At 29.6% G+C, this 22,015-nt stretch overlaps 3 protein-coding genes across 3 annotated transcripts in view; all 3 read right to left on the bottom strand.

Moving 5' to 3' along the window:
* The window catches only part of LOC108745612, a 13,429-nt gene extending 5,877 nt beyond the window's left edge, over positions 1-7,552 (bottom strand). Inside the window, exons 1-10 of the mRNA XM_018481875.1 lie at positions 7,139-7,552; positions 3,950-3,972; positions 3,641-3,714; positions 2,830-3,196; positions 2,094-2,572; positions 1,717-2,015; positions 1,215-1,399; positions 793-918; positions 563-613; positions 354-479 (exon numbers count right to left, since the gene is read on the bottom strand). Of these exons, the coding sequence (XP_018337377.1) occupies positions 354-479; positions 563-613; positions 793-918; positions 1,215-1,399; positions 1,717-2,015; positions 2,094-2,572; positions 2,830-3,196; positions 3,641-3,714; positions 3,950-3,972; positions 7,139-7,161 (1,753 nt within the window). The 5' untranslated portion in view covers positions 7,162-7,552. The remainder of the gene's footprint in view (positions 1-353; positions 480-562; positions 614-792; positions 919-1,214; positions 1,400-1,716; positions 2,016-2,093; positions 2,573-2,829; positions 3,197-3,640; positions 3,715-3,949; positions 3,973-7,138) is intronic.
* Positions 7,553-8,805: 1,253 nt separating this feature from the next.
* LOC108745404 lies at positions 8,806-12,788 on the bottom strand. The gene is made up of 4 exons (XM_018481541.1): positions 12,692-12,788; positions 11,699-12,237; positions 10,446-11,176; positions 8,806-9,893 (listed from the first exon to the last, which is right to left on the bottom strand). The coding sequence occupies exons 1-4, from the start codon at positions 12,704-12,706 to the stop codon at positions 8,806-8,808; spliced, it is 2,373 nt and encodes a 790-aa protein (XP_018337043.1). The 5' UTR covers positions 12,707-12,788.
* Positions 12,789-14,351: 1,563 nt separating this feature from the next.
* LOC108745446 (ionotropic receptor 25a-like) lies at positions 14,352-20,980 on the bottom strand. Its single transcript, XM_018481606.1, has 16 exons — positions 20,902-20,980; positions 20,437-20,589; positions 20,021-20,224; positions 19,198-19,364; positions 18,849-19,040; positions 18,442-18,612; positions 18,101-18,298; positions 17,522-17,743; positions 17,069-17,168; positions 16,624-16,801; positions 16,237-16,420; positions 15,957-16,078; positions 15,724-15,871; positions 15,463-15,632; positions 14,982-15,103; positions 14,352-14,773 (listed from the first exon to the last, which is right to left on the bottom strand). Exons 1-16 carry the CDS (start codon positions 20,978-20,980, stop codon positions 14,490-14,492), a joined length of 2,694 nt encoding a protein of 897 aa, XP_018337108.1. The 3' UTR covers positions 14,352-14,489.
* Positions 20,981-22,015: the final 1,035 nt, after the last annotated feature.

Here is a 22,015-nt window from a genome sequence, read left to right on the forward strand (position 1 = left end):
TGAACACAGGATTGGGAAATTTGAGCGATGTGACGTATGTTATGTCAATAAAGTAGTCATTAGAATATAAAGCACTTATTACGATATATTAATGTACACATATAAATAAGCTTCTACAATTAATTTATGAACAAGGAATGTGTATGTCAGAATAAATTATTAATTTGTATATTTATGTTAAATATCACGTAAGAAGATTGAAATAACGTAAAATACTTTCCCAAAAATAAAACTTTAAATTTCTTGTACGTAAAAAATGTGGAAAAAAACTGTTTGAGATATTCATAATATCTTTAAAAATATCCTCTCAGCAAGATAAATTTCGTAAAAATATTTAAATAAAGTATATTTACCATTATTTTCTGATGCTGTCATTGCTTGTAATATCCTGAAGGATCGAGAAGGAATTGCACTACCCGTGTATTTCTTCGGTTCTTGTACTTGTTGTTCACTAGGTGGCAAATTTGCTTGTATCTCTTCTGTATGACAATCCAAATTTATTATATTTCAATCATTTTAATAAAATTTAACAAAATTTATTTTTGCAGTTACACATACTTACCAAACGACTTAGAATTTCTGTTTTGCCGCTTATTTGCAACGTTTTGTGGTACTGTAACATATAAAATTAGAATTATTATATTGTTTATATTTGCAATATCCAATCTTCATTGTTTGAACTAAGCAGGTTTAATTGATTTAAAAAACAAAAGGTTACAAAGTATATATTATTATACTTTCAATGAAATTCAACATTAATAAAAATTTTTAGATAAAAATGTCAAATCTTACCAGCACAAGTTACTGAAGCATCATTCGAATCTGTCATATTTTGTAAAAAACGGAAAGCTCGTGAAGGTATTGCCGCACCACGATATCTTGGATCTTTCTCTTGATGAAGATAAATCTCTTGATCGACTGTAAAATATAATAAGAAAATATAATATTTGCCATTTCGAGTTTTCAAACAATAGTTTAATTTAAAAAGTTAAAAAAATTAGAGAGAGAGAGAGAGAGAGAGAGAGAGAGAGAGAGAGAGAGAGAGAGAGAAAGAGAGAATCTTTAAAAACCGTATTAAAAATAATTTATATCATATTAAATTGATAATTAATATAAATGTATAATTAAAAAAATATATTTTTATGTACACACAACATTATAAATTGATGTAACAAAAAATTAATATAGTAGACACATAAATAATATTATTCTACCTTGCTCTTTAAATTTATTCATGAGTAGTTTTTCATCTTCACTTAATTCCATTTTACGTATTTGTTCTGTACCAACATCATTTAATTCATCTGTGTCCGTTATTTTTTGAAGGACACGAAATGATCGCGACTGAATCGGACCAGGCTCGCATTGTTGATTAAAGTCGGGACTCCGCTGTTGCACACTGTCAAGAATTTTAATTATAATTAATAATTAAAATAAAATTGCAAACGTTATAAATAATTAACAAATTTATTAAACATTTTTTGAAACACGATCTATTTAAAATTACTTTTTAGATAAACTTTAATATATGATTAATTGTATGTTATCAAAGTTGATTTATTATCAAGATACAAATTATAACCATTACTTATTAATTAAAAAATTGTATATTACTTAAATACATATTACTTATATAACTTAAATACATATTAATATAATTAATATAAATTTAATTACATTTTTATTTAATTTACTTTAATTTAGTCTTGAACTTACAATCTTGCTGGTTTTCCAATCTGAATATTATTTTCTGTAGTTGGTGGCACATTTCTTTTCTCGCTACCTTCCACTACGAGAGGAATAATATAAGTCGTCCCAGTTGATTCTGGTCGAGATGTGACATGAATCTGAGACTGTTTTTGATTTTGCGGATGATTTTGCGCCTGATTTTCAAATGTATGTTGTGTAGGTACTTGACCCCATCGTTGCTGATGATGCACAGTTGGAGGCTGTTTGGTAAATTGATGATGACCAGAATCACGCTTTACATCAAATACCGATGGTCTATCTTCGATCTAAAGAATATCATAATGTTAAAAAAAAGAAAAACAATATATTTTAAGGAATAGCAAGAAATTAATTTAGCAACTTACTCGGATAGGTACAACTCGTTCATGATGCGGTTGCGAATTCGTTTGTTGTGGCGTTACAGAATTGATATTCTGCCTCTGCTGCTGTTGCTGCGGCTGCTGCTGCTGCGGCTGTTGAGATAACTGTTGCGGTTTTGTTTGTTGACACTGCGGAATCGAATATTGTTTTTGCTCTTGCTTTTGTTTCGCTTGTGAACATTGCGGAGATGCTTGTTGGACTTGAACATAAATCGGGGAAACTGAATTCTCCGATGAGTCACTGCCAACCATTTTATTCACATTCGTGCGTTTAGCCCATTCGGGCAATTCTTCCTGGGGCTTATTTTTATTCTGCATCCAAGGTGTAGGAGCCTTGGCTAAAGTGATTTGAGTAGGAGTAGTCGGACTTTCAGGAGTGCTCGACTGACTTGATGTGACTGTGATCGGTATTTTAGTATCCACCTTTGTAATATTTCTTGCTGGTTCAGCTTGTTTGTCTACAGCTATAAAAAAAATTGAAATGTTTCTTATTTCCGTTATAATTTCACCAAATAAGTATCATTAATCATTTATAACTTAAAACTGATCATGATTTTAACATATCTGTTTAAAAATTTTTTTAATTGACATTCAGAGCAGATTATTATATTGTACAACAATACAGTATATAGCAAACTTTGAAATTGCCTATAAAAAAATTGCTTATAATACAGTATATAATTTTCAAAGAGATAGAAAAAGGATATAAATAAATGATTACCGTTCGACAATGTTCTACTGACTGAAGGTGATTGTGACATCCTATGAGGTGGCTGGGGTGGTACGTTGGAAGGAAAAACAGGTACCGCGACTTGAGGCACCAAGAGATTCGTTGCGGGAGAAACTGCAGGTGATTGCTTTGACTCGATAGCAGATTTTGGTGGTCCCTCTATGCCCTCATCATTAGCATTTTTCGCTACTCTTCTCGCCATTCGTGGACTACGAATCTGCGAGAGATCTAATTTGCCGCCCATACCCGGAGTATAAGTAAAAGGTTTCTTGTCCTTTGTTAGCATAGCATTCTGAATGGCTGCTGGTGGTTCATAAACATCGTTGCTAACTACCTGTGGCCTCTTTGCTGTGGTGTTCTATATGCGAATCAAAAAATGTCAGATAAGTTATTATTAGCTACTAATTAGACAATAATGAGAGACTAAAGTTAAGACTAAATTTTTACTGTTACAGTAAAATACAATATCTTTTTCCATAACAACATTTTACTATAAAAAAATCTATTTCATTATTTACAATTAAAAAAAAAAATAAAAAATTTTTTTAATATATTTAATTTTAAAAGAAATAAAAAGTTTTATATATATCAATATATTGTATGTTTGTATTTTAACTTTTCAAAATAAATTTCTTAAAATATAATAGAATATTTTAGAATTGTGTTCAATCACAGAAAATTTAAATAATTAATTTCTTTCTTGTATTTGTGAAAAAAATTATATTTATAGAATTCTATTTAATAAATGAATCACTCGACGATCATTGATTCTCATTGTATCTTACGATTTAGTTCATTTTACCTCGGCAGTATTTATCCTCATAGATGGCAAGTGACCAGACACAGGAGGTGGAGGAGGTGGCGGTGGAGGTGGCCCTAAAATCATATAAATTATGAGTAATACAATATAATATAAAGAAGTGATATAATTAACTAATTAACATTTTCTAATAAACTTATTAAAATGTAACTTTACTAATGTTTATTTGAATTTTAATCCTTATTTTGATAAATAAAGATCTTATTCTTAAGACTCTGATGCCTGATGCGATTTTTTAAATTTATATTTATCTCTTTTTGCTACAAAAAGAAGTGTGACATGTATACATACCTGCAACCATGACATCCGGATTTCTGTAAACAAAAATCAAACAATTCATTAATTTGGATAAATTTGGTAATTAAATAATTTGTTTCTTAGCTAAATATATAATGGAAATCACTTTAGCAGTTTTGGATAAACAGAGATGTCAAATGTATCATAAAATAACTTCTTCGCAAAATCAATATTTATTATATACAGGATGAATCAGAGTCGTTGAACCAACTTTTTACCCTCTGAGCAAATTATACGACTTTATACCTAATTGAATTATAACGTGTACAGTCAATGATTTTTTTATAAGCTAAAAAACTGATTCAACACTCTGATTCGCTCTGTGACACGCACACACACACACACACACACACACAAACACACACAACCTGTATTTTTAATTATTTTAAATTAAAATACATTTAATTATTTTAATTTTTTCCTTTCAATTAAAAATATATTTTTCTAACGCAAACTGTAATTTTGCTATAATTTGAACACATTAATCAATTTATTCAAATTAAAATCTGTTACGCAATGCAACATTATGACATATTCATGATAAAATAAGAATTATTTTTTCGTGATATGTTGTTTTCTCGAAAATGTACACATTTGGGAGGAATAATTAATCTAGTCTTCTTCGTTTGCATGAGACATTGCTATCTTATCACTGGAATGCAACTACTTTAAAGATGACTCATCTTGTGTGTGTTCATACTTTGCGCACGTACGTACATTTACATTTCGTACATACGTTTAAATTTAATTTTTAATTTAATGTGATTTATTAATGTTTATAAATATACAAATTGTAATAATTGCAGTTGAAAAAATAATTAAATTTGAATACAATCTCTGATCTATTTTAAGAAATTATTAATTCATATTGTTCTCAGAGCACGCATACGTAAAATTATCGTAATAATTAAATTGGGAATACAAGAAATACTTAATTAGTCGCTCATATTTCTTCTATCGATCAAAAACTATGTACAATCTGACGAAAGTTGATTAAAATGTCTTTTAGGAGAATACGGTCAGACATTTCCTTAAAAGGATTAAACAACACTGACCACTGGAACAGTGCAATTGGAAGATATCTCGCAGTTGTGTAAATGTAGGTCGTTATACAATATTGACAATATTATTATCAAAGAACTAAGAAAAATAATAAATTATAAATAATTTCTAAGATTCTTATATATACACAAAGTGAGAAAAAGATTTCGAATTAAATATGAAAATTTAGTTTCCTTAAACTTATAATTAGATTTATACTTGCTCAAAATTATATATTTCGTTGATTTATTTTTAAACTATGAACTCAATGCGATTTCCATGTGAATCATGTTAAGCCTCAATGTAATAAAATCTTGTAAAGAAAAAGAATATGATAATAATTGAATAAGAGGTAATAATTTAAAAAAATATATTTTTTATAATAAAATATACGTAATAGTAGTCTTTATACATGTAAATTTGTCAATAAAACATTCAATAAAAAATCTAACAATGAAATTCATATTGTAAAGTGTAACAAAAACAAATAGTATGTAGAATGCATTAATTTTATTAGTATTTTATTGTACATGCAAATAATTCATTCAAAAATTAAACAAAACTCTTCTCTAGCAATGAATAGAAGAAGCTGAAAATTTTAATAATAGAATTTTGGAGTCAAGTCTAATACTGTGCCGGAGCGCAGGCGTTTTTATCTTGGCACAACCAGTACAGCACGTGACTCTCACTTTCAGCAGATTCATGAACGCTTCGTTGAAAAAGATAATGATTCTTGTGGAAAATTTGCCAACTTCTTCTACGTTACTTCGACATAAATAAACTATTCACGATATATCACATCGATCTTGTTTTTATCAGTACCGGTGACTAATACAATTATTATAAATAAATGTTTGTATTAAATTTTTTATTTTAGCCATCATGAAATTCATCTAGCATTTTAGTAATTTCCCGCACTAATAAATTTAAAAAATTTCTCAAAATTAAAAAAAGAATGTTTATCGTTTGTAAAAATTTTCTAAAAAAAGTTGATTCAGCTAAAAATATCTTTCTTATTCTCTTCTATCATGTTATCACAAATTATGAAAAATATTATTTTCTTAAAGTGTAAATTTCTCAGAAAAGTTCGGTCATGGCGAATCAAATCGGTCACGCTGATGGCGGCCACGCCGTAACGCTCGGAACCCAGCCAATAAGCCGCAGCAAGTAGAAATGTATTTAGGTAGATACACGAGCGAGAGTAATTTTAGCGCGGACTTGCGCAGTGGAATCTCGCACATTAAACACTTCGAATCATTTTATTTTTAGGATTTCTAACATCGCGGCAAATACACGATAAATGTGCGATCATCTCACAATCGATCGTATTGAATGAAGATATTTATCAAATTCAATCAAGAGTCGAGAACTTGGATCTGAAAAACGTATATATTAACTGTGAAAAAAATTAAAATTCTACTGTTAGTAACATAAGAAAATATTTATCGTAAGTACCTATAACCAACAATCCAAACGATTTTATTTTTATTCAAAAAAGATATTCATTTTACTGAAACGTTCACCAAAGTGTAAACGAGGCATTGCGCCCAATTGGACGTAAAAATGCGCCGACTTGCGAAAAAGCTACGCTCCAAGTCAAATCTTTTTGTCGAACGACATCACTCGTCTCTTGACGATGAAATATGTGTTCTCCTTGGGACATACGACGACAAAGCCGATTTGGCCTTGCGACGCTCGACCCATTGCACGACGATCGAAAAACGAGTTCCATCTCTGATCCTTAATTCTTCCGCGAGGTCTGTCTCTCTTTCAAGTTTTGTGTGTATACGTCGATAAAGCATAAACATTACATAAAATAATTTTTATCTTTTAATATAACTAACAATGTTCTAAGTTTCTCTATTTTAAAATTTTAATCATAGTTCCACCATATTAATATTAAATCGACAATAATTCAACTCGATATTAGATTATAACGCTTGAACTTAATATTGACTGTAAGACTACCGGCAGTTTTAAGTCATGCTTGTCCGGTCTTTCTTTCTTTTCTAATGTATATTCGATTTTATTGCAATAAATAAATGCGCTATGTTACATTTTTTATTTATAGAGTGATCCGGAGAGGCAGAGTCACGCGTATTTCAACAATGGATTGTTATTTAGAAGAAACGATGATCTTACCCGACAAATGTCGAAGAGTTCATATCCAAGATAATTTCGTAATTCACTGATGTTGATTCCGCACGCTGGCTTATGCCGCTACTCACTAGCCGAGAAAGAAAGAAAGAGAGAGAGAGAGAGAGAGAGAGAGAGGGGGGGAGAAAAAGAGAGAGAAACCGGTTCTCTATACTACTTTTGGGATTCTAAAAGTTGGAGGAGAAGGCGGATATTAAAAGGGATACGAGCAGCTCCGATGCCGACACTAGCGCGCGCCCGCAGCTACTACAGACCGTCGTCGTTTCGAATCGCTTGGTGCTCAGACCTCGTCGTGACTTTACAGACTGGCACGCAGAGCTGACGATGTGACTCCACGGTCTTACATCTTTACCGATTTGATCGCCGCATTGCGTTGCTCTCGCGCTGGTCTGGTCACCGCGCGCCGGCCGTCTTTCGCCGCTCGCCGTCCGCCGTTGCTCGCCAAAATAGCTCGATTCTATTTTAAGATCCTGATATATACAACATGTATTTCCTATTATTCACGATATCATCAGGTATATCAAAAAGTCTCAATCTGCTTGGCATTGATTCACATGAAGATCATTGTATTTTATACATGTATATTAAAAATACGTATGTAGACAGTATAACTGTCCTTAAAAAGATGTATAATTCCAATTTGGAATTGAAATCTGATTCAAATTCTCTTTTCACGACATACCGATAAATTTTTACTGTACATTATTTTATAGCTTCTTTTTACAAAATTTTTACAGATTTTGTAGATACTTTTTTTTTTATTCTGAATACAAATATCAGAACCATAAAGAACAGCTTCTAGATCATATAAAATAATTCTAAACTTTAAATGTTTTCATATAAATAAGAAGTGGGAATATAAAATAGAGAGATTCATATGAAAAATTGAAAATTACAAACACAAAGATATTAAATTTTAAATATTTCGCTAGCATCATCAAGTCTGTTCTTACGACTACTAATTTTACAACCGATTCTACTATATTCTATAAAAATTATTGCGATATTTAAATTCATGACACCTTACGATGCAATGTCTTAGCAAGTTATAATATGATAGACTGAACGATTACATTGCATCAACAAAAATTCATTTAATTAAAAATATAAAGTTATATATATTCAAATAAACTCTAAATATTATAAACTAAATAACAATGAAGGTATAATTATTATAAGGCTAATATTCTCAAGTACAATGGAAATGTTTAAGCACAGTGTCCTGAGAAATTTCTAACTTGAAGATAAAAAATAACCGAACATGTAATGATAAAAGGAAGGATAATGGTGCCAACCCTGGTGAAAATTGTTTCTAAAAATTTAATTTTTTAGAAAAAGTCCACATAAATTTCTAAAAGAATTTTTCAGATTTTCTGTATAATTTTATAACTTTTTAGAAAAGTTCTCATATTCTTTTGTATAAATTGGAATATTTTTCGAAAATGATGAAAATGTCTACATTTTTTTCTAGAACTCTGTATACATTTTGAAATGTTTTAAAGTTTTTTCATTTAATGAAATTTCCGAAGAATATCTATAATAAAAAAGTTTAAGGTATTTTTCTAAATCTTCTAAATTTATAATATTAAATTTATTTAAAAATATGAAATATGAAAACTATTTTCACCAGGAAACAAACACCTCGATACAATTTAGCGCTGATCATGGTCAGAAGCTACAATCTCATCAAACGCTGCTTCATGTTCCGAAGTGGTAAACATGTATGCTGGTAGAGTTAATCTAAGGACCTTGTCGTATTTGGCTTTTGTTTCCGATGTATAATCGTACGGTTCAGCTTCCTTCGTTTCCTCTGCGGTATGCGATGCCTCATCGGGATAATCATTGTCCGGCTTCTCCAATCTAACATATGAATTTTTGCTAGCGGACGTGCTGGGTTCTAAAGAATCTACCGCTTTCGTTTTCGTCGAGCTTGACGGTTTGAAGTCGCTCGGGGCGCGAACTCGGGGCACGGAATCAACTTGAAATTCTTTCGTTTCGTGAAATACGAGCTGATCCTTGTCAGGCTCCTGTCCGGTGACAAAAGCGCATTCCTCTTTTTGAAAACCCTTGTCGTCGATACACTGGTAGCAGGTCATTTTATCGCGCATAATCTTTTTACAATTCGATCGGTCCTCTTTCTGAAACTTCTGCATAAACTCCTCGATCTCGGCCTTCTTTTTCACAGTGTCCAAGTATCCAGCGTCCACTCCTTTCTTCCCTTCCGCATCATCCTTAGATGTTGCTTCATCCGTCGATGAAGCTTCGTAAGTTAGTCCCGGAACGTATTTGTCGTAAGACTTCTTCGTAATTTCAGAACTGTCTGATGGGTGCTCGTCTTCGCGCGATGTTTGCTCGGATTTCTGTGGATTGCCAAACGAGCTGGATTTACTGTAAGAAAAGAGCTTATCCTTGGGTTGATACGAGTATGAACACTGTTCAAAATCATTGCCTGTTTGCGGATCTTTGCAAACCTTGCACGTCATTGAGTCCTTCTGTAAAGTTTTACAATTATCCTCGCTGATATTTTCAGAGTAATTCTCCAAAACAGGTTTTGAGGAAGATGTCTTTTGACCATCATAAGATTCAGAATTGCTATTATATGAAGGAAATTGGTAATCACTCGCTTCGGAACTGGAGTAATCGCTGCTATACTCGGGTGAATCGCGAGAATCATTCGGGACTTTTTGAGCTTCTACTTCTCTGTTGGATTTCCGTGGATAAGTAGAGTATTCTGATTTATCTAAAAAATCAGTGTAAATATAATTAAAATACAGCCAATACATTTTCTAAAGAGCTATTAGTAAAAAATTTCTGTGATCTATAACTCAAATAACTTGTGCTGTACACTTCATTTGTTATATTATACATACGAATATACTGCAAAATTCGATTTTTTTAAACAATATAAAAGCATCTTTAATAAAAATTCTCCAAAATTAGACCACTCACACAATAACAGAATTTTTTAATCAAAATATATGTCCAAAGAACATAATTTTAGGATAAAAAATTCCAGTACATTGCATGTCATAATAACTGTATTTATATAAAGCAGTTAATAATAACTTTTTCTTGCTAGAATTTGAATTCTCAATTTAATACTATAAAAGTATTAAAAAATTTTGAAAATTAAAACTAAACTTAGCATTAAAATAATTATATGGGAATTATTAGAAAATAAATAGCTGCATTTAAAGTTAGCCGAGTAGTTGAATGTGATTGATTGGATCTATAAGTAAGAATCAATCATGTTTAATCGTTCGAAGAACAAACTATCAGCTTGAAATTTTACCTATATAATCAGGCGCAGAATTGGAACTTTGCGGATAATCAAAATTCTTTGATTTTTCCGATGCTTGACTCTTGTTTGAGTCCCGACTGTCCCGAATCGATTCTGAGGTCTTATCCGGATATCCAAAGGTTTTTGATCTGCTGTATTTATATAATTTATCGCTGGGTTGATAATTGTAAGTGCATTTCTCATAAGTACCGCCTGTCTTAGAATCCTTGCACACCGTACAGGACTTGGAATCCTTTTGTATCTGTTTACAATCTGATGAAGGAGCATCCTTGACTTCATCCTGTTCGTTCACTGTCGAAGCCTTCTCGGAATAATCCTCGTTAGGATAAGAATATTCACGAGACTCAGTGCTTGGACTGCGATCTTTTTGGTGATCAGACGCTTCAAAATCAGAGACTTCGGAATGAGAAGTTAATTCGGGACGTTCATCGCTGTCATTTTCCTCACTTTTTTGAGGTTTTCCAAATGTGCTGGATTTGACGTAAGAGTATGCTTTCTCATGTGGCTGCTTTACATACGAGCATTGTTCATATTTGCCATTGGTCTTAGCGTCTTTGCACACCATGCACACCATAGAATCTTTTACGATCTTATCACATTTTTCTCCCTTGTTTTCGTATGCAGCTGGTACGTCATGGGTAGCGTCAGTAAAATACTCTTCAGTAAATCGATAAGGATTTCGTAGTTTTCCGTAATTATCATTGTTTCCTTCGTAATTGGATCTGCGATGATAAATAATAGTAATGACATCGCATGTAGTGAGAAAATTATATAAATCTGCACAAATTTTATTTTAATTGATGCAACTTTGTGATATTATTTCTCTTTTTAGAGAAAAAATAAATTAAAATAGAAAGATTATAATAAATTTCTTTTTGATATTTTTTTGTTTAAAATTATTTTCTTCTTTTTAAATGGTAAAATATTTCCTTAAGTATTCTTTAAATAATTCTAAGTTATCTAGCTATACCATTTTTAAACCTTTTGGATTAAAAAGAAACATTATTTTTTCGCGTTCAATCGAAGTTCGTCTCACTTTTTCCTTTTTTGAAAAATACAATATATCTATAGCTCGAATAATGGATAAAAGAACATATTATTATACGACCGCATAAACATGAATATTAAAATTATTAAAAGTGCCTTTCTTTAAAATACAAATATTAAGTTTTAACAAACTTTCAATATAAATTGTCGAGTGTGATATTTCTATTTGTGTTCGAAGAATACTTTAATATCGCTACCTTCGATATCTGAACTTAGTAGGTGCGGGTAAATAATTTTCCACCTTCATATTAGCGGATACACTCTCTTCCGGATGACTGCTATATAAACAACGTTCGTATGTGGATTTAGTTTTTGGATCCTTGCAATTGTAACAAGTCGTAACGCCTTTCCTTGGTTCACCATCCTTTCCGATTGATTTCACCTTGATTTCTTGACAGTGCGCTACTCCTAAATCAGGAGTCAATTCCTTGTATCTTGTGGAATCTTTATTAGAGAACACATAAAATGGAATTTTTTTCAAGTATTTTTCTTCAATAGGTTCTTTCTTCGTAGTAACGGGAAAAGACTCAGATGGGCTTCCAAAACGATCTATAGGTCGATCTTTGCTCAATTCATAAAAACTGTAATCAGGCAGAATCTCGGAAGGAGCACTCTCATAAAAGTCATACTGGTTATTCCAAGAATGCGATGTGCTCTCTGATGGATCCCAATTTTTCAAACGTTCATAATTTGCACTTACATGACAAGTAATTAGAGCTGATAGCGTTAAATATATCTGCAAATGTATAAGAAAATATTTATTTATTTATTCAAATAACAATAATAGCAATAAAAATATTAATTTTTTTTAGTATAACAATAATATATGCCTAGATATTATAATGTAGAATATCCTTCAAAAAAATAATCCTTGTATTATATATTTATCTTAAATAAATTACAGCTTTTGATATTCTTTATAGCATTGAGGAATTAGAGCTTTGAGGTCATATAGAAGTACAAAACTAACTTGAAACAAGAGATAGAAAATAATTAAAAAATTGTTATAGTTTAATCTTTTAATTGTATTTTATTTTAAAAATTAAAAAAAAAATTTTTACAAAAATCCAAAATCAATTGTTCAAAATAGAATGAGCATATAATATTATAAGCAAAGAAATAGTAATATAAACAATTAGTTAAGTGCACATTGAATTAATGTTCTATCTAAATGTTTCTCTTTCACTGACCTTGCAGCAAGTCATTTTCGAAGACCATCAATCATTTAATACGAAACCCGAATAGATTTGTATTTTCAATTCCAATAGGATAACCACAATCTACATCACTTTCTCATCAAGTGATCGTATCTTCGTGTAAAATGCCTTTATATTGACTCGTAGTAAATAACAGATATTCCCTACCTAGCATAAGCCTTTATTCTTTTGTTAGAAAAATTCACGAACCGTGACGCGCTCCAACCGAAGTGATCGAAACAATCGGTCGATTACCTAAACTACTTTTGCTTTTATTTACGTAACTCGGAGTGAGCGTTTACGACGAAAACTAGTGAAAATAATGGGATTATAGGACATGCACAATTACATCAATGGAAAAAGAAAGATAGAACAATATATAACTTTTACTGATAATAAATTCACAATCATAGCCGTTTATTTTAAGATATTTATATTGTATTAATATGAATTTTGATAATTTAGAATGTTTAATAACACAAGATAATTACAGCTCTGTATAAATTTATCATTATGAATGAAGTGATTGTAATTGATTTAATAATTATTCGCTTAAGGATAAAATGACAAATTTATTATTTATCAGCAATATCACACTATAAATATATTAGACTCAAACAGCATTTTTTTTTCAAAATTTTAAACAAAATAATAAAATAATGTAAAAATAATATTAAAATAATAAAAATGTTTCAAATTGTTATATTAATATCATCGTTTTTGCTCTATTTACGCCCAGGAAGCAAAACTATATACAATGTGAAAGTATTCGAAGATCAATGACCGCGCGTATTATTGTAAATATTTCCGTTTCAATGCAATCGTTTGTAAAAAAAAATATATAATGTATTCCACACCTAAGATATTATATTAGCTTTTCTTTTCTTCATAACAAATCTATTGAAGATAATAAAATTTTATTTGCTATTTTAATATTTGCTGGATCTTTTTATATGATATAAAGATTACCGCAGATTTTCTTCGATAAAAAGAGAGAAGGAATAAATATCCTTATTTTAAATAAAACTATATGTTTTCGTTATGTTCGAATCAATTCCTTTCGTTATTTGCTCTGTGTGTGAAAATATTAAAGTAATCATTAGTTAAAGAGTGACAACTTTAGAAGATATTTTATACTTTATTTTGACAAAATATAAAATTCTTTGTAAAATATTTTAATTTTAATATTTTGTACGTAAAATAAAAAATTAAAATAAGATACCAGAAAATATTAAAATTAAAATTAATTTTGTCACTATCCTTAATTAACAATCTGAAAAAGAAAAAATAAATATAACATATTACGTATTCATTTATTAATATTTTTGTAATAGTATATAAACATTTGAAAAACGTATTGTACATCTCTTTTTAGTAAATGTGCGTATATTATTTATTACTTAACGTGAATTAATTTAACGATACCTAATCAATAACAATTAATTAATATTAAGGTATTTATTTGTCAGCAGTGGAACAGTCTCCCAAAAATTTGTATAAATATAATTTTAAGAACCTTATGTTGTATAAATATAATCAATCATTTAATTCTAATTTTTGCACGATACTTTATTAATTGAGAATAATCTTATAATAAAACAATATTGTCTAAAAATAATTATCTTTTGACAAATACACCATAATGCATCTTAAACTCTACGTATATTGACCTTTGTGATAAATTCTAAGTATTAAAAGTGATTGTGAAAAGGAGAAAACTCTGAAAAACACATAGGGATTAACCAGAAATAATTTGCGAGTTCGTAATATATAGATCATCGTTGAAAATGATTTACTCTTTAAAAGGGAAATGTCGTGGATAGACAGAGATGTGTGAAACACGCGGCGTATGATTAAGTTGTTTGCCGAAAACTGCATCAGTAGGTGCGGGCTTCATTCGAAGCTTTGATGCGATTTTCTGCATGATGATCTTATCATTCTCAATATCTTTAATTGTCTTTTTGCCATTCTGTTTTCCTTTCTGAGAGTTGTTCCGTTTACGATAGTAAAGAACTTCACCGGCTAAAGTAATCATCGCCAGTGCCAATCCAAACAAAGTTGCAATAAATACACCTCCTACAGAAATATTAATTAAATATAAAATTTGAATCACACACACACAATTAGAAAAAATAAATATCTAAACATATCAATACTTTAATAGCAAATTGAAACATTGTTATACAATTACATTTGTGCATATATATATATATAATTTTTTTCTATATATTAGTATATTTACATAACATCTAAATTTAATGATGTATAAGAAATAACAACAAACCTAAACTCTCCAACGTAATTCCCTCATTGTCATCGGAATTTGGACATTGAGACTTTAATGTCTGATTCCAATACTTAGCTGCCAGTGTCTCAAAATACCTGTCTTTTTGTAAATCCAGTATTCTAAAAATAATATTATTTATATTATATATCTGTCATATAAGTAACGATCATAAAATAATATTACTGCAAAATAATATCATGCATTACAATATCTCTGCTACTTAAGTCCATTTCATTCCAATATAATTACTAAAAACTTTTTGCTATTTAAATGCTTAATGCATGTGCTATACATTTGTTGTTTCAAGATATTTATAATTGCATAATAACTTACGAATTAAAAATAAGACAACAATAAAAAAGACACACATTCAAATACAATACTTTGCTATAATTCTAACGATAATCGATAGTATCTTAATTGGGAATCGAGTGAATTAAGCATAATGGAAAAGAGAAAAGAAATAAATTAAACTGACTTTCTGCTTATTTCTTCTTGTAAATGACTGCCTTGCTGCACGGCAATAGCATACGGTTGCTCGGCAAATACTTCGCCTACTTCCGTTAAATTGCAATTCTTCGTTACTTCATATTTTATCTCCGACGAATCATGAATAAACGCAAATTCGGCATCTTCGCTTTCTATCACCTGAAAAATATCATACATTTCAACTAAACATTTACTATTGCGTTTCACAATTTCTCAACATTTTTTCTCTTCTTCTACTTTTTTCTTGTACCTTTCTAAAACCATCTTCGGTAGACTTGACTGGTCCCACTTGAGTAATAGCTTGTAGAATATGACCGTATTGTTCCTTTATTGGATAATCCCAGACACGATATTCTACTTGATCGCTGGTGCTATTTAGTGTAATTTCTTTCCATACTCTACAAGCAAATAATATAAAATATGCACGTTACCAATGACCTTAATAACATATTTCATTTAAAAAATGATATATGTTTTACACACGTATATAGCTTTTCCTCGGCATTTTTCATGTTTTGGAAATATTGATGAGCACTAGAATTGGTTAGAACGGTATAATTTATACGTGATTGCCTAGCCAATTGTTCCAATGATTGTACAGGTGACTATGTAATGAAATATACGTATATTAGTGTGGGAAAAATAATATGTCTTACGGAATATTAATATTTTTAACAATACTTTCCAAATAAAATAAATCTCTCCAAATTAAATAAAAAAAAAAACAAAAATTTTCATTAAACATGTAATAAAAGAGACATACTTGCATTCTTTCTACAGTAAGGAAAGCAGCTAAATTTGCAGTAAAAGTCGCGAGCATCAGTACAACGAATAGCCAATAAGCTGCAACCAGAGTTCTGCTTGATAACGCTTTTGGAGCTTCACCACCACCTTGTGGCGTAAAAGATGTCAATGCGAACCAAAAGCTCTCTTTCAATGTAAACTCTCTGAAAAGTTTGTCTGTTAGATTCAACCAAAAGGAGAAGATAAAATTTGGAAAGGACAAGGTAAAATTTTTTTATAACAAATTAAATTGCTCTACCTACTACATACAATGAAATATACTCAACCCATACGAAATAATCGCTTGTATGTGATTTATAATATAATAGAATACGCAGCAAAAATGAATATGTTATCAGATACGTACCGACAAGGATAGGGATAAAGTCGTTTATTGTTCCTTGCACTGTATGGTGAATATTTATCTAATATCCAAATCATAATACCGGTCAAAGTTAACGCTCCTACTATGCTAAGCCAGACTTCATGTCTCAATACCGTCATGAATTTAAATAGAGATGTTTTACGGATTGGCTTTCTCATTACTTGAAAACAAAAATTAACATAAATTATTCCTTTTATATTAAATTATCATTTACATGCATATTTAGCTAAAAAAAAACTTGTCTTACAGATTGAATTAATAAAATAAAAAAATATATAAAAAATGGAAGAAAAATTGAGATAAACTACTAAAAAGTAGTAGAAACTAATAGAAAGAATGTAAACGTTTATTAAAATTTATATTCTATTTGCTGGTAACATTCATATAAAATATAACACGTAATATAAAAAAGATTTAAATTGCATACCGATTAATATACCAGACTGTTCGAAATAGGGTGCAACAAAATCAATAACTTCTTCTCGCTCTGATGTCATTGTTAATGCCGCCACAGCAATATCAGTTTCCTATTATTAAATAAATTTACTTGCTACAGTCAGAAAATATTATCAAGCTACTTTAACTTTTAAAACCTTTTGCGGAAACACTCCAAAACTAATTAAATGCTAATTAAAATTTTCAATCCTTAAAAGAAATTGATTGCAAAGAGAGATTAATAAAATTTTTAATATTACATTATTTCATATTACTACAGTGTGACATAATAAAACAGAATAAGAAAGAAAATATAAAATTAAGGCAATTAATTGCAACGAATGATTAAAAGTTATATTAAAATAAAACAAAATATCGACGCGTGTTAAATGTGAAGAACATCTTAAAAATATACAGAATATTTTGAAAAAATATTTAGACATACTCCTTTAGCCAGATCACCTATCAGACCGCTCCATTCACCATTAGACAATTTTTTGCCAAACTCTAGATCTTCAGGAATAACAAGATCGTAATCGAATTGCATCTCCTCGGATAATTTTTGAATAAAATCTATACAGTAACCTTCCCAGATTTCTTTTCCATCCTCGTTACGCATGTCTTGACCCGTCACTGGGTCTTTCTTAATTACAGACCATGGTATTGACTATTAACCAGATTAATTAAGACAACATTAGATTAACTTTTACTGCAGTGTTGCGTTTCTTATTATTAGCGAAATAGGTAAAACGCCAATATAAATATGAAAAATATTTTTCGCATGAATAAAATTACAATTTAATTTATACATACAATTGGAAGAGTTAATTAATTGCTAAAATTAACTTGATAATTAATTTTAATTTAAATAAAATTGACGACTTAACAATGCACTTAATTGTTATTTAAAGTTACAAAATACATTAAAAATAATCACTTTGTAATTATTTATTATCCAATAAATTTTCGTTTAACGTTGATTTTTCGTTTAATAGAACGAAACAAAGCTTTAGCGTGTTCTTACCGGTGCCGTTCCAATCCGGAAGAATCGCTTGGCTGGTTCTATTTTTCTCCCATCGGCTTCTTTAATTTTTGTACGTCTCGTCCAAGTTGCGAGCGCATCTACAAAACCATGACTAACCATTTGTAACTCGATCTCCGCTTTGTAAGTAATCATCGCCTTCTCTGACCAATATTCGAAAGTATCATTACTGTCCAATCTCTAGAACGTAAATAAATAAACTTATTTAAGTACACATTGTTAATTACCTTTGAGTTTTTATCTTGAAAATGCTTTAATTGATAAACATAGTATAAGATATTTTATTTTTTTAATGGATATTTAATTACTTCGATAATACTTACTGTCATTAAAATCTTGTTGAATGTTTCCACTGTGATATTCGAAGTTGAAGTGGAATTAACTGGTTTATCACACTGACCTGTCTTTGCAGCTACACTTACACCTCCTCTTTGAACATCACTCATCAAGCTTACGATCAAGCCGATCAAACGTTTGAAGTAGTGTGGAAATATCTAACATAACAATTCTTCATAATTCTTTTTAATTAACTTTTTATAAATGATAAACGCTTATAAAGAACAACTTTGATCTTAATAAGTTGTTGATAAAAATAAATATATGAAAGAGCTCTCTTTTATTTCCAAATAATATTACATTAATTTTCTTTTATATTTACTAGATAATAAATTCTTTTGTACAAAACAATAAAGATATTCAAATTTCACAAAAAATTAATTTTAAAACTGACCTTAAAATTTGGAGGACATGTGCAGGACACGTCGCCCATTAAACGACAACAAATGTCAGTCTTCATATTAAGAACGGTGAATGAAACATTTAACTGAAGACCACCGGTAATATAACGAAATTCGTGATAATTATTGTCTGTAAATACTAAATTCCAGATACCTTCTCTTTTAACGAGTCCTCCTCCAATTGCCTGAAAGGTTGCTTTAACTTTATACCTATTTACGATTAGACATTAAAAAATTTAAGTCTTAAAGATTTAAAGTACAAATATTTAATTATTTTAACATATATTAAAGTGTTAAAAATAAATAGTATACGTGCTAAAACCGATGATATTTATCTCTCACCGTTTTAAATAGTTCTTCCATTTTCGCTGTGCTAGCATAAATTACATAATAAGACGGTGACGGTCGCATACTCCGTATTTTCGCCACAGTTCTTTCTGTCAATTCGTCGATGACCACCAATCTAATTATCGAATTTCCGATAAGATAATAAAGGCTCTGATTTAGCTCTAAAATCATTATTATGCATTAAACTAATTAATCAACATTAACAAACTATTATAAAAATTATGCTACGTTTACATTTTTCATTTTAATAACAATTTAACAATAAAGAATTTTTTTCTCTCAACAATTTTTTTTCTCAAATCTGAAGAAAATTATTACTGATTTTTTAATGTTAAACATAACTGTTGGGAACATCAAAATACTATGTAGTGAAGGAATAACTTTAAAGAATTTAAGATTAAAAAACTATATTAAAAAGTTATATTTAAAAAATCCATAGCTAAGATATTCAGAAAAAAACTATCGATGTGTAAAATAAGTTTATTATAAAAATTAAGATTTATACGATTTTTGTGAATAAAAATATAAAAGTTATTAAGTATACACACATTGCAGGAAAGTTTTAGATTAAACTATTGGAAAGCAATTTACTAAACATTAAACCGATTGTTTCTGAAAATTATGAAGTAATAAAAAGCCTAAATTATAAAAAAATTTTTTTTTTATCATTTTTTTGTTGAATTACATTATTTACAAAAATACAATGGAATGTAGTTATATACAGTATAATACATAGAATACAATAAATCAAGCCATGCAAAATATTCATTGTATAATATCAATAGTGAACAATAATAAACTGTTAATATTTGTGCACCTCTTTCATCTTCGAAGATCAAGCCAACATCGGTTGCGTTTTTCATAATCAAAAGATCATCAATCGCTTGAACATACGGACTTATACTGCAGTCGCCACGTTTGTATATTATTCCTCTTTCGTCCGCAATATTTCGTAATTTGTCCCAACCAGTCCACGTCATATCCAATATGATACTTATTCCTTTATATAGAACCTTACAGACTGTCACAAAAATTTTTTAACTTTGTACAGCTTGCCTCGTTATAAAAGACTATAAAAGTTTCTATTATTGCTTTCCTAAGAGCAATAATAGAAACAGTACTTTACATAAAAAATATGCATAAATACACATAACTGACAATAGCATCTCGAAAGTAAAAATCGAATAACATATAATATTTTCTAATTTAAATACACATACATGTATAACATACCTGCCTCGAAACTTGCATCTACATTTTCGCGATTTACTGTGACAGGAGAAACATTAACAGTAATCATGTCATTAGCAAAATTTCGTTCTGCCTCTGGAATCGCATCGTTTAAAATACCCAAAATAGATGAATCGGATTCTTCTATTACGACCACTTAGAAATAGAAAAAAAATGTCAGACTTATTATCATATCGGAACATTATTACTATTATTCAGTTTTATTAATATTTATAGATCATACTGTTTTAAAATTATTATTTTGCATGAAACAGATATACCTTGCACAGAGCTAAATACTCATTAGATTAACGTTGCAAGTAAAAATAAAAATGATCTAATATTGAGAATTATGATTTTATCAAACATAATATTAATAGTTGCTTTATCGATATTTGAAAAAGCAAAACAAGAAAAGATATCGCACTTGTATTTGTATCCTTGCGAGTAAACTTTTTGTACACTTACTTAAATTCATTGACGTTTGACAAAGCACAAATGGCAAAAAGAAAACGAGGATCAATATGGACGACATTCTCCTTGACATAGCGAAATTGATTAAGGTCGCACGAATGAACAAGGAATACTTTTGCTTCGTTTCAGATAGTAGGTGCCAGAACAATATGATATGAACGGCATGGCACAATAAAGCGACGATGGTTACGCCTGCGCCGATGCCACGACAGTTTGCTTATGAATATTATATATCGGTACCATCGAATCTCTCATGAATCCCTTTTTCCTGCTCAGCTCGACTACTGGCCGTCGGATCATTGATTTATCGCGATACGTAAAGTCGCGTGTACAATTCAGCGCCAGGATCATTGCGTATTAGAAAACGAAAACGACAAATTTATCATTTATATATGCCGCTTAAGAGCCACTGTACTGTATTCAACGGATAATCAGTAATTTCACTTTTCTACAATCCACGAAAAAAAATTTCATTAGCTTTATTATTATCAAATGTAATACGTTTTTTCATACATTTTTTCTAATATATTTGTACCTCTCTAGTATGTTTTATGTTATTATAAATGACAGCGTCATTTAAATCATATTAATTCAAAGCAATTGAGTACAATTATTGTCGATTAAACATTAACTGTCCTCATTTATCACATAATCGATGTCATTATCAACAGTAATTAAAAAATAGCAGCAGCAATTTAAAAATGCGAAGATAACGACTAAGATACCGCGTTGATCTATAAAAAAACATTACAATTAATTTTTAAAAGTATTATATTTTAAATAATTTTGAAAATAATAAATTTTAAATACTAAAAGTTGACCATTTTAGAACATTTTACTTTGTTTTTTGAAAAAAAAAAATAATTGAAAAAAATCAGTAAGTTGCGTCACCAAAGTCATTAAAATTGTACAATATGTGTCATTAACTTAATTCTATTCTAACTACTGTAATAACTATTGTATATATATTTATCTAATTACAATAAAAAAAAATAAACAATCTTTTATGTATTATTAAATAATATTACAATTATATTATTATAGTTAAAACACTCTCTCTTTCTCTCTCTCTCTCTCTCTCTCTCTCTCTCTCTCTCTCTCTCTCTCT

This window comes from Trachymyrmex septentrionalis, unplaced genomic scaffold (genome assembly GCF_001594115.1).
Source record: "Trachymyrmex septentrionalis isolate Tsep2-gDNA-1 unplaced genomic scaffold, Tsep1.0 scaffold14, whole genome shotgun sequence".
In the NCBI taxonomy this organism is placed as follows: Eukaryota; Metazoa; Arthropoda; class Insecta; order Hymenoptera; family Formicidae; genus Trachymyrmex; species Trachymyrmex septentrionalis.

Excerpts from the sequence above, each read along its gene's own strand:
- LOC108745404 (XM_018481541.1), bottom strand. Across the intron at positions 11,177-11,698 it reads ACTAAGTTCAGATATCGAAG|ATCCAATTACGAAGGAAACA; the intron begins GTAGCGATATTA and ends TTATCATCGCAG. Across the intron at positions 9,894-10,445 it reads TTCTGCGCCTGATTATATAG|ATAAATCAGAATACTCTACT; the intron begins GTAAAATTTCAA and ends CTGATTTTTTAG.
- LOC108745446 (XM_018481606.1), bottom strand. The coding sequence starts at position 20,980 with ATGTCAAGGAGAATGTCGTCCATATTGATCCTCGTTTTCTTTTTGCCA. Across the intron at positions 19,365-20,020 it reads GATCTTCGAAGATGAAAGAG|AGCTAAATCAGAGCCTTTAT; the intron begins GTGCACAAATAT and ends TAATGATTTTAG. Across the intron at positions 14,774-14,981 it reads AATTACGTTGGAGAGTTTAG|GAGGTGTATTTATTGCAACT; the intron begins GTTTGTTGTTAT and ends ATATTTCTGTAG.